The sequence below is a fragment of the Crotalus tigris genome, unplaced genomic scaffold (genome assembly GCF_016545835.1).
Source record: "Crotalus tigris isolate CLP2741 ecotype Arizona unplaced genomic scaffold, ASM1654583v1 scf7180000020943.996319, whole genome shotgun sequence".
Lineage (NCBI taxonomy): Eukaryota > Metazoa > Chordata > Lepidosauria > Squamata > Viperidae > Crotalus > Crotalus tigris.
The window spans coordinates 341,534-353,603 of record NW_024098271.1 but is presented as its reverse complement, the minus strand read 5'-3'; the positions used below and the strand labels follow the sequence as shown (position 1 = coordinate 353,603).

The 12,070-nt window shown below is 36.1% G+C and overlaps 1 protein-coding gene across 13 annotated transcripts in view; it reads right to left on the bottom strand.

Moving 5' to 3' along the window:
- Positions 1–12,070, bottom strand: part of TIAM1 (TIAM Rac1 associated GEF 1) — a 208,951-nt gene that overhangs the window by 81,907 nt on the left and 114,974 nt on the right. For all 13 annotated transcript variants that reach the window (XM_039368861.1, XM_039368856.1, XM_039368857.1 and 10 more), the window contains one exon: positions 10,665–11,644. In XM_039368861.1, the coding sequence (XP_039224795.1) occupies positions 10,665–11,633 (969 nt within the window). In that variant the 5' untranslated portion in view covers positions 11,634–11,644. The remainder of the gene's footprint in view (positions 1–10,664; positions 11,645–12,070) is intronic.

Below are 12,070 nucleotides of genomic sequence, written 5' to 3'. Positions count from 1 at the left end.
GGAACTCTACTCAGGCAAGAAAATCTTGCTGATACTCCATGAGCATATAAAATTTCTGGTCTTTTGTATGGTAATTCTGGTTTCTTCCTCTGGTTTGTTCTCTGACATCTATCATTCTTATTCTGAACTTCCAGTTTCCAGCTTCTGAGTTATGCAGCCCTATCAATCATTCTACTTACATCTGACTTACTTACTTGGTTTATTGTATGTCTCCAGACTTTAAACCATTGCCATCTACTGATTTTTGTTACACATGCAATGGTACTCACACTTGAGCACTAGAAATAGAAAATATGATGAAACTCCAATCATTTCAAAATATTCTACTATTAAGATAAGAGAAAAGGTTTTCAGGTTTGTTAATACTATCAAATGGTGTTTGTGAGCAATAACTTTTAACTTTCCTCTCTTCCACTTCCTCCCTTTTTTCTCTTCAGTTCTTTGAAACCTCTCTTTTTTTTTCTTTAGTTCGTTGGTACTAGAGAAAAAAATGTTTAACATCTAGTCTAGTGAAAGTACAGATTCCTCCTGAATCTTCACAGGATTTATTAAAAAAAAAAAAAAAGGAAACACTGCTGCCTAGTAAGTCTGAATACTATCTACCTGGCCAATATATGATTTACACATCATTTTAACTTTAGCTATAATTTACATTCCTGCTAAAGTATTTATTGCATTTGGAAATGAAAGGTATTTTTAAATAAGTCCTTGAACTTTCAGTCCAGTTGAATAACGTATCCAAACATAGTACACTGAGCATTTTGCACAATACGGTAGAATTTCATGTTAAGTTAATGAAGGAAAATAGTATTACTGATGTTAATTTAATATTTTATATTGCAGTATTTTAGATCTAGGTTAGATGCCAAAAAATTAAATGTCAGAGAGTGATAAATATATCTGTATCTTGCTGAGTCATCATATCAGATGAGACATTTCCTTACCAGATTCTTCAATGCCTTCAGGAATGACAGAACTTCTAATGCAAAGGTCCTCAACTTTCTCGGTTGGCGGACCGGAGGGAAAGGATTTTATGCACACACACGCGCAAACAGGGCTTGCATGCACCACAAATGGGGCAGTACTAGTGCCCATGTGATACTCATTAGCCCTGCCGTTTTTGCCTCACGGGCGCTAGCGCCATCCCCGTTTACACCACATGGTGCCCCATTTTCATTGTGTGGTGCCCCATTTTTATTGTGCTGAGCCTCATTTATGCTGCTCAGTGCCCCGTTTAGGCCACACGGCACCCCATTTAGGCTGTGAAGAGCCGTTTAGACCACATGGAGCCCCATTTAGGTCACACGGTACCCCATTTAGGCCATACACTGCCCCATTTATTCCACGCGATGCCCCATTTTTACTGTGCAGCACCCCATTTTCACTGTGCAGAACCTCATTTAGGCTGCTTGGTGCACCATTTAAGCCATGTGGCACCCCATTTTCATCATGCAGAGCCCCATTTTTGCCATGTGGTGCCCCATTTAGGCCGTGCAGTGCCCTGTTTAGGCCACATGGCCACAGCACTAGCGTGAGTGGGGGTGAGTGCATGCAAACACGTGTGCACACTGGCCAGCCTGTCCCATGACCTGGTGGCCAGCAGACCATGGCCCGGTAGTGGACCAGGGCCCACAGGTTGGAGACCCCTGTTCTACTATATTATCTTCACTAGAAATGTGGAGATACATTCAAAGATGTATCAGCTTTAAAAATAGTCCATGTTGATCTGTGCAGCACAAACATCAGCACAAGAAATGACGTTTTGCGTTGCTTTATGCTAATGTTTATAAAATATTTTATAAAATTTGCCAAATTTCAATTCCAAGGGAGTCACGGATTGTGAATTTTGGGCATATTTTCTAAGTTAGCCCATTTGAGGTATCTTGATTTTTTTTAAAAAAGAAAAAGAAAAGCTTTCTTCTTTCTAGATATATTGCATTTCAGTTTCCATAGTCTCCATCCTGAAAAGCCAGCGACTGCACAGCCTAAGGATTATGGAAGTTGAGACTTTATTTTAAAACCTTATAACACAAATTTTGAAGCACTTATTGGGCCTTGTTTATAAATTGTTGATGAAATATGACTCTGTACTTTGTCTACTATAAATTCCAACAAAGCAAGGATATGGTTAAATAAGAATTTACAAACAATAATTAATAGTTGTTACGAATGTTCCAACACTGGAAGTTTATAAGAAGAGATTGGACAACCATTTGTCTGAAATGGTATAGAGTTCCTGCTTGAGCAGAGTGTTGGACTAGAAGACCTCCAAGGTCCCTTCAACTCTGTTATTCTATTTATATTTCTATTCTATATGCAACAATGGGTATTTCAATGGGAGAAAAATATTTACAGTGAATATTAGAGAAAACTGATGTAACATGTTTTGGCGCTGGTATAACAATCCAGTCTGAGCGCTAAAAAGGGCAGTTCTCTTAATATAGTTTGAAATATAATGAACAAATCTGAGGATTTTTCCAATTTGGTCAGAATGTTGGAACACTCAATAATTTTGAAAAAAGATGTATTGATGTTTTTTTCAACTTTTTTAAAAAAAAAATTTACCAAACCCTATATGACTACAATTAATTATATATATATAATTAATTGACCAAATATGGAGTTTGGTAAAACAATAATTTTTGTAATGTAACAATTGTGGTTTATACCGGTTTGAAAGTACACAGAGTTCTTTCTCAAAAGAAAGGCTAATGAACCTGGGGGTATGCCTTATTGTCCAGAATAATTTTATGGTTCACAAATAAATCTGACACAGAATTTACTTCAACCTGAAACCATTTCTGGAGAGGAACTTTCTAAATGAACTTGGATTACATCTAATTGTATTGTATTAGGTTTCTAATAATATAAAAGCAATCCCATATTTTATTATGCTCCAGTTACTTTTAATAAAATATAATAAAAAAACTCTAAATTTCAATCTTGACTTCCTCAAAACTTGTCCAAGAAACCCTAAGTACAGTATATGGACCTGGGATGTGCATGGCTATATGTTTATTGCTATGGACTTTCTTCCTTTGGTTGATAATTCACTGGGGGCTCCTACTTCTCTTGTCTGATTGTTTCCTAGAGTAATGAAATGCGGGAATGACTTTAGGGAAAGAGAAGAAGAGATGCTGTCTAGGCAGTAATCAGACAAGAGAGGCAGGAGTCTCTAGTGACTTAACAATTAGAGAAAGAGAAAAGATTCACCCTAATGGGTCAAGCAGTAGCAGTGGGAAGTTTTATACTTTCAGATTTGCAAGTTACCATTACAATAATGTAGCCATACAATCAAATAGATTTAATTCATCAAGCCATGTTAGCTTCGTTTATCCAGAGGTAAACACCTTTACTGACGTCTTTGCAGCATCTCTTTCCCTTGTCCTCCAAGGTCATCTACATATTCCATTATAACCCAGGACATAATAAAGAAACATTATTGTTCATGCTTGTGGATGACCTTTGGATGGCTCAGGAATAGGGATGGTGCAATTGGCAGGCATGGCTAGGGTGCCTTTGCGCAGATATGTCTTGTATGCCAATTACTCCCATTCCTAGACTGGGAAGCCTTGCACTCACTCACACTTTGGTCTCATTCCAGTTGGACTATTGCAACATGCTCCACATAAGGTTGTCCTCAAAGATCATCTGGGAATTATAGCTGCTCTAGATTACAACTGCTTGTACCATACTGGGTGCTTCTTGATTCACCCATGTTACACTATTGCTGTGTGAGAGATGCCCTGGCTCTGAGTTTCTTTCTGGGTACAATTCAAGGTACTGGTCATTACTTTTAAAACCCTATATGCCATAGGAATAGGTTATTTGCAGCACCACCTCTCTCTAAGGGTATATGCTCATCCCACTATGTCAGATAAAGTAGCATGCTTCAAGTCCCTTCCCTCAAATGTTGCCATTTAGCGGGACTCAGGAAGCATGTTTTTTTTATGACAGCCCCTGTCCTGTGCAATACTTTCACCTTTGACTTTGGCAGTCTTCCATCCTCTTAGCTTTCCAGAAAGTCATTAAGAATTGGCTTTTCCATCAGGCATTGGAATAGCAAGGTTGGAACTCAGGGGACTCTATAGTTGGATAGATGCCTTTGACTGAGTAAGTGCCATGTTTTTCTTGTTTGTTTGCTGGATTGTTTTATTCTTGTGCTATTATGCTATTAGCTGCCGAGAGATATATTTCACATGATGGGCAGGCATACAAATCTTATAAATACTAAATCTGCGCCTGCTTCAATGCCTAATAAGAATGCTTAAAATATAATCTTTCAACCTCATTCAATTAACCCTAATTTGGAAATAAATGTCACTGGTTTCAATAGATCTTTCACCTTCCTTCGGAATCCCAATGTGGCTTTATGCTCTAATATTTATATCTCGATGTTCAAGCTCTAATTAGTGCTGCTAAATACACATTAATTACCATTATTGCAAACCCAGAGGGATTAGGGTACAAAATCTCTTATGCAGGCAAGTCACTAGAAACACAGACAAATCCCTTTCAATGTAGGTTATATCAGGAAGGTTCAAAAACCTGTCAAGGGACATTTCAGATTGTATTCTTCTAATCTTTATTATCTATCTATATAAATAAAAATGTAAATCTTGTTCAAAATCTTAAATCTTCGAAAGTTCTTTGAAATTTTGACATAACGTTGCATTCGAATACACGTGTTTTTTTATATACGTATATTATATAGATGTCACACCTGTGACAGGCAAAAACATGCTTTTTAAAAAAACCAGCGCCATCTGTTGGACATAATCTCTATATCTGCACACACAATGGAACAACAAAAAATATTGTACACCCACAAGCATTGTGAAATTAAACATATTACAAACGTGCACTTTCTCTTTTCTTTCTTTTCCATTTAACCACACTGAGTCACAGCAACGCATGGCTGGGTACAGCTAGTTTTTAATAAGATTGGAGTTGGGTCTACTAAGTTAAAACCAGATTTGTCAACAACTGATGGCTATCTCACATATCCAATTTACAGTTTGTCCTTTTCACAGCTGAAAAACTAAGGCTATGGATATCTCGTTCAGAAATGTGAACAGTATTATGCACTTACTTAAAAACATTTTTAACATTCTTCTATGCTATGTGACAATTTGTTCCTACTCCCAGTAACAATTTAAATTTTTATTTTGAAATATAGCTATTTATCTTGTAATCACAATAACTACTTAGATATCTGCTCCCAGTATAAGCAGTTATTGCACATGGACAATTCATGAGTATCAATAATGAGCAATTGATTGCAGAACAGCAATGCCAGCTGAAAATGCATTGATGGTAATTGTTAAAAAGAAGAATGCAATCATCTAAATACTGGTATATTTTTTTCAGAAGATACATATAACTATCATGTTTTTGCACATACACACACCCAACAAGCTTAGTAATGGCTGCTAAAAATGAAAAACAACTAACTCCATGCTATAACTATAGACCTCTAATTTTCTTTTCCTTTTTAATGAGAAGAAACGGTTGTGGACCCAATCTGAGTCTTTCAGAAAAGAAAGGAAGGCAACGGAGGTCAAGCAGTCTTTCTCTCTCATCTTCAAGGTCAGTCCTTGGGGTAGTTTGCCTAGGCAGCAGTTCTTAAGTGGTATGAAAGGAAGGCAAAGGGTCTAGAGATCACTCTAGAATAATAAGAGCTTTGTTTGAAAAGGAAAGGATCAGAAAAAAGCTCAGAACCTGGCTATCTAAAAGGAACATTATGTTAAAGAAAAGAATGCTACTGAAAAGCTGGCTTCCTTCAGAGCTTTTATGCCAACATAAGCTGCAAAATCGAAGCAACATTTCCTCCCCCTCTCCAGGGGATCTTTGTCAGTTAGGCTGAATTCTTAAGTGCTTTGTAGTTACCCTTACCCCAATATTTTAGATGTTAATCACTTGCATCCATTCACATTCAGAGCATTCAAAAAGCACTCCAGTTCTCAAAACTATACTCCTGTTTAATCTAAATTAAATAAAGGAAACTAAAAACTTTTTTTTATTTTAACCACAAGCACTTTTCATATGCCTGTTCATACTTCCAGTGAAATTAGGAACAAGGTTTGAATAATTAAGTTATAAAGGTTATTTGCAGCATTTCAGCTGAATTTTGTATTTCAGAAGCAAATTTGACTCATGGATCATCTACCTCACAGATTCGGTATACAATGGATCAGTTTTCTCCACATCTGAAGAAAATTTGAAAATAATATGTAGAGCTAATCATTCTGAGGAAAGCTATGGCTTTAAGTCATCCCTTTATTTATTACCTTTCTATAGCTTAAAGCAAAGAGAAATGTCAGTGCATTCAGATTTGTAGCTGTTTTCTCTTTTCTAGAATAAACTTCTGCAAAGTATCAGCAGAAAAGTATATTAGAACAGCCCAGAATTGAAAGACAAGCCTAGAAATACAAATCTTCTGAAAGCACATCACAGAATAAGTCCCTACTGAAATTAGACATACTTTTCACAGATATAATTTTAGTCAATACAGAGAAAGAAATCTGCTTTGAACTTTTTCATATTATTCCCAGTGGATAACATTACAAGACTAAAAAAGAAACTCAGATGTTATTCTGTGTTCTTTGTTTTGAAAAGACTGAATTATATATACTTCAAGACAAATTTTTTTTAATTTTTATGTTCTGTTTTGAACATCTTTTTGATAGTAGTAAAAAGCATCTATTTCAGAAATAAGCTTTTGGAGTTCTGAGATTGTTCTGGCAATGCCAACAAAATGGTTGCTATGAGGAAACTTGGTGACTGAGTGTGGCCCATCATAAAAGGTAAATTTATCAGAAGGCATACTGCTAAAGGTGCAGCTCCCTGACACTCTCTAGAACAGCAGTGACAACAGGAGGAGAATAAAGGGAGCCAGAGTGATGTAAGCAGCATCATGATATTGTAACACAAGCCACCGGCCTTTTCTACCTTATAGTGCCATACACATAGCCATAAGGGAAGGATTTTGTTCCAGACTCACTGGTGTGCTCTGCTCTATTCTTCAGCTTATTTATTTTCTGACCAAACAGATACCCTTCTACAGAAGCACTGGTCTGCAGCCGTTCACTATTATTATTTTTAAAAATGCCCATGGGGCATACAGTATGTGGATTTAAGGCAATTCAGATTTTCTTTTGAAAAAGTGTTAAAAGCTGGCACCATGTTTTGCAGTATGTTCCTTTCTATTTTTAAGTAAAAAGTATTTTAAAAATTATTCCAAGGGGAAGATAACCTACCAGACACCAAGGTAGATATCTATAAGGACTTTTCTGTTTGTTTCTGATCTTTAACCAGAACTTTGATCTGTCCTGGATAAATAACCTCAAAAAGGAAAAAAAGGTTAGTATGATTTTTTTTTTTTAAGCTATGGAACTTCTGCTGTGAAAACAGCAGCATCTGTTTCAAAATGTCAGAGTTATATATAGAAGCAGCACATCTTTTCAGATGAAGCACAGGCAACAAATCCAGAAAACCCACCTCCAGCTGCCTCAGTGTCAGTGGAGACATGCGTTCCCTCCCTCCTGTCCAAATTCTCTGTTTGTTGAGACTTATTTTCATTACTCAGTGGGCTTCTCTATCTAATGCATTCTCTTTGCAGATTCCAAGCACTTTGCAGGATGTTTAAAACTCTTAAATTGAATAGCACTTAGGAGAGCTGCATCGCCAAAGGCATCTGGATGCCAATCCAGAGATTTCTCACCCCACTAACCTACCACCATCTTATATTTATATTCAGAATTTCTCTTTTCTGGGTCATAAGATGCAGTCTATATTCCCTGTCACATACAGTTGGTTTGGTGCTACCAAGCTGAATCAGATAACTTGATAACTGTATGGGCAAATGTCATCTCAACTTGTCTCCAAGTTGGACATATGGAATCATAGAGGTTACTGAAATATTCTTAGAAGGTCTGTAGATTATTATTGTCTCCAATAATAATCTACAGACCTTCTAAGAATATTTCAGTAACCTCTATGATTCCATATGTCCACAGTCTTACCTTTCCCTTTCCTATGCCAAACACAGATAGTTTTGCAAATGCATAGGAGACAAAGTATGGGAATTTCTGCTTACTGATAGTTGCCTCGAGAAACAATTGGCATTTATTTTGCTTCAGGTTGGTTCTTCTTTCAGGCATAGTACTCTTACTATTTTTAGCAACTTGCTGGAATAACTGAAAGGTATCACTTTTGTCTAGTTTTCTCAATATCTACCTTTTACAACCATATAATCACGAGTTAAAACTTTAACTATTCTGAACTTTGTTGTAACAGAAGTATCCTTATCCTTCATGGTCTTGTCTAAGTTGTGATTATCTTCCTCTCTAGCATTATATAATCTTCTACTGACTTTCCCAGATTGTTGTGCTCAGGATAAAAAAAAAAAATCTACACTTTCACTTGTTTCCTATAAATTGTAAGTAAGTTCACTAAGTGTCAGACTTCATGCCAGGTTCAGCAATAAATTTCCACACTAAAAGACTAATGAATTCACTAATGGTAAAGCCCAGAGGAACAATATGACTAAACAAGTGACTTTATTGCAAACAAAACAGAAACCTATTGTATGCTGTTAATATCAACATTATCTTCCTAATATTTAATGCTAAACAAAATTTTCCCTCTTCATTTTTACTTTAATAATGAGAATTTCTTAGCTTTCTAAGCTTTCAATTAACAAAGTGGTAACATTTGCAGACCACAGTTGTTAGTGTCTTGGTGTCTAATTTTGATAACAGGAAGTATCTCTCCAGATTCTACCACTCATTTTTGTTGTGTGAATTAAAGACATATAGCATAAAACATATCCTTGTCTCACTTCCTTCCTGTTCCAAATCATTTTTAAATCTGCTCATGAAAGTTTAATGTTCTCCAACTATTTTTGCTCATCTGACACATTCCAGCAGAGTGGGTATGCTCCAGGTCCCTTTTAATCAATGATGTCATCTCATGGGAAGGAAGCATGCCTTGTCAGGCACAAACCCCACCCCCTGGAACAGTAAATAATAACGAGGACATTATTACTGGAAGAAAGCAAACCAATTTTGTGTTGTTGCCAGGAGAATAGTATAATGGTTTGCTTTCTTCCAGGTTTGATTCTGGAGCTCCATTTCCTAAGTTTGTTGGCTTTCCTCATACTGTATAGTCCCATCTGTCCTCATCTGATCGTTAATTCCTTTAGCTTTTTGACCATGCTTGCATGACCCCACCAGGGTACTATCAGCTCATGTACCTGTCATTGTTATTCACAGGACCATTGAAGTCCTCCCACTATATCAAGGTTGAAAATATAAGAAAATCAGAATACTAGGAAACTATACATAAAATGTTGAATGAAAGCAATTAGAGATTACTCAAAAACATTATACTAAGATTATCTTAGCACTTATTTCTTAAATCTGTACTCTGCAAAGAATATTTACTAAAAACATTCCAATTGGAGGAGTTGCATGTTGAGCATAAATTGCATGGGATATCAATTTCATTTTTTTAAACCTTGACTCATATACCATTTCAGCCTAGAACATTGAAAAATGTTAATCCAAAGCAAAACTTACAATACAAATGCTTTTGAAATGACTATTTCTAAAAATGTTAACCTGTCAAGGTAAAAGGAAATAATAAACATTATTAAAAATGGAAGACAGCTCTATGTTTTTCTTCTTTTCTAGGTTCACCAATCAATACTGTTTACAAAAGCTTCTGAAAACTTTTTTTTAATATTTGGCTATTCATTCATATTGCATGTCTAGTATGAGAATGAATTCCCAGAGTGCTTCCATTGATCAAATACAAATGTGTATTCTTAGTTTAAAAGTAAGATGACTGAAAGCTTAATAGCTTGCAAGGAGAAACAGAAGTTCATCAGGAAGTGGCTGCTGGAAATCTTATCAGGCAATCATCATATAGTACTTCTGATAAAAAAAAACAAGATTCATTTTTTATTTTTGTAATAATCAGCCTTGATGAGTGTGACTTCTATATTGTTTTATTCACCATCAAGCATATTTATTTTTAAATAAATTTTTAAAAACACAACAGGAAGATGGACAGCAGCACTATTTCACTCCACTGAATAATTACTGTATAATAAAGTAAATTCTTTTTCAATAGAAGATGAAAATTTTCTTCTTCCAACATTAGTAGTAAAATGCAAACATCGTGGACTGTGTATAAATTGATAACTAAGCAGGTATTTTTTTTCACCATTCATGAATTTTTCATGGGGCAAAAATGCAGTTCTTTGAACTATAAGAGTTATGGCTATTCCAATCTTAGCCAGCATAAATGCCTTCTACATTTGTTGGGACATACCTTTGGCAAACCCAGCTGGAAAATTTCACTGCAGGGTATCTGAAAAATTCTAGTTTGGGAAATGCTGTTCTCTACTATTCGGCTTAAGTTTAATTACCATCAGGGAGGTTTTGAGAGTCTTATTCTCGGAAAAGTTTTCATGTAAGATAAGTGTTGGAAAACAAAGTTCTCTTTAAAACATAGGAATTGCTTCAGTTCTGTCAATAACTATATTGCCCTTTTATCGCCTGTAAAAGTTCTGAAACTAAACATAACTTACCTGAAGTTATCTAAGTAAAAGTGTTATCAGCCAACCTGGTATTTGTCTATGTTGAAAGGCCTCTTACCTGAGTTGTTTTTGCTCGTCTGCCATGCATACTGTTGCTGTGGTTCATTTTGATGTGACTGATTCCTTCAGAAAGGCAATGAGATTTCCGACAGGGAAGTGTGTTGTAATTACTATAAGAGGACACATTATCCACTGTGTTTGGTGATATTTTGTGGTTTTCCACATCTGGGATATGAGACCCTATATTCCGACAATACCCTCCTAGCATGTTACGCGGTCCACCATTTATTGTAACAGTTGAACTTTTAGGAGAATACAAGTCACTCATGGAATTGGCACGCTGGCATGTTACCAACGTTTGACGACTATTACTAGGTTCTCTCCCTGGAGTCTCCTCACCATCCTTTTCCTCAGGAGAGCCTAGGATCTCTTCATTGCTTGTCAAATGTTCTTGACTAAGATCAGATAGAGAAAATTCCAAACTGTCCTCCCGCCAGATATCTGCAGACTTTGAACGTTTTTTCTTGAAAGTCATAGGCTCCAAAAACGTGGTCCCATTTGTTGAATAAGAATGTTGCCTACCACCTACTTCAGTCAAATATGTTGATTCATTTCTGTAGAGTCTTCCACCTTCGGAATCTGGCATGCTTTGTACCGAGGCTGCCATAAGGGCTGAACTGCTATCCATGCTAGGAGTGACAGAAGAATCAGTGTGGTAAGAAACTGGCCTCAAGCCCATATCCATTCTGTCCACCCAAATTGGGCTTCCAAAATCCCCTAAATTGGATTCTTGAGTAAAAGACTCCAGACAATTGTCTGCTAATGATTGAGGGATGCTGGGAGTACTGCTAGATCTTGTGCTTACTTCTGAGTTTCTGTGAATAATTTTTCCTGAGGATGCATGTCTGGTCCGGCGAGCTGCTTTGTTTGAAAGGCGAAGAGAACGTGATGTATGCTTTCGTCCCAAACTAGCATGTTTCTCTCCATAAAATTGGTGTTCTACACTTTGGCTCTCTGCATTTCCCATTGTTTTAATACCTGCAAGAATGCAAAATGCCATTGTTAGAAACGGAATATACAGTGGTGTTTGATCTACGCTCTATAAACTTGAAAATATTACTCTTTCCTTTTTTTGTAAGCCTGGAATATATTCTTGTGTATCACTAGCAAATAGGTAACTTACATATCTTTGTCTACATAGATATAATTATAAGCTCTTCTTTTCTTCCTCGGAAGTAATTATTACTTTGACCAAAGTGATTGTAATTATTAATCATTTGGATAATGCATCTTCTTACAGTATTCCTTAATATTCTTTTGTATGTTAGTATGGTTCCATATGATGTACCTTCTTATTATTCCTATTTATTTCAAACAAGTTTAGAGTTATATGTGACATTTTTACATTACATCTTAGCAGATAATCAATTGTTATTTAAATTGCACCTTAAATAAAAGCTGCAA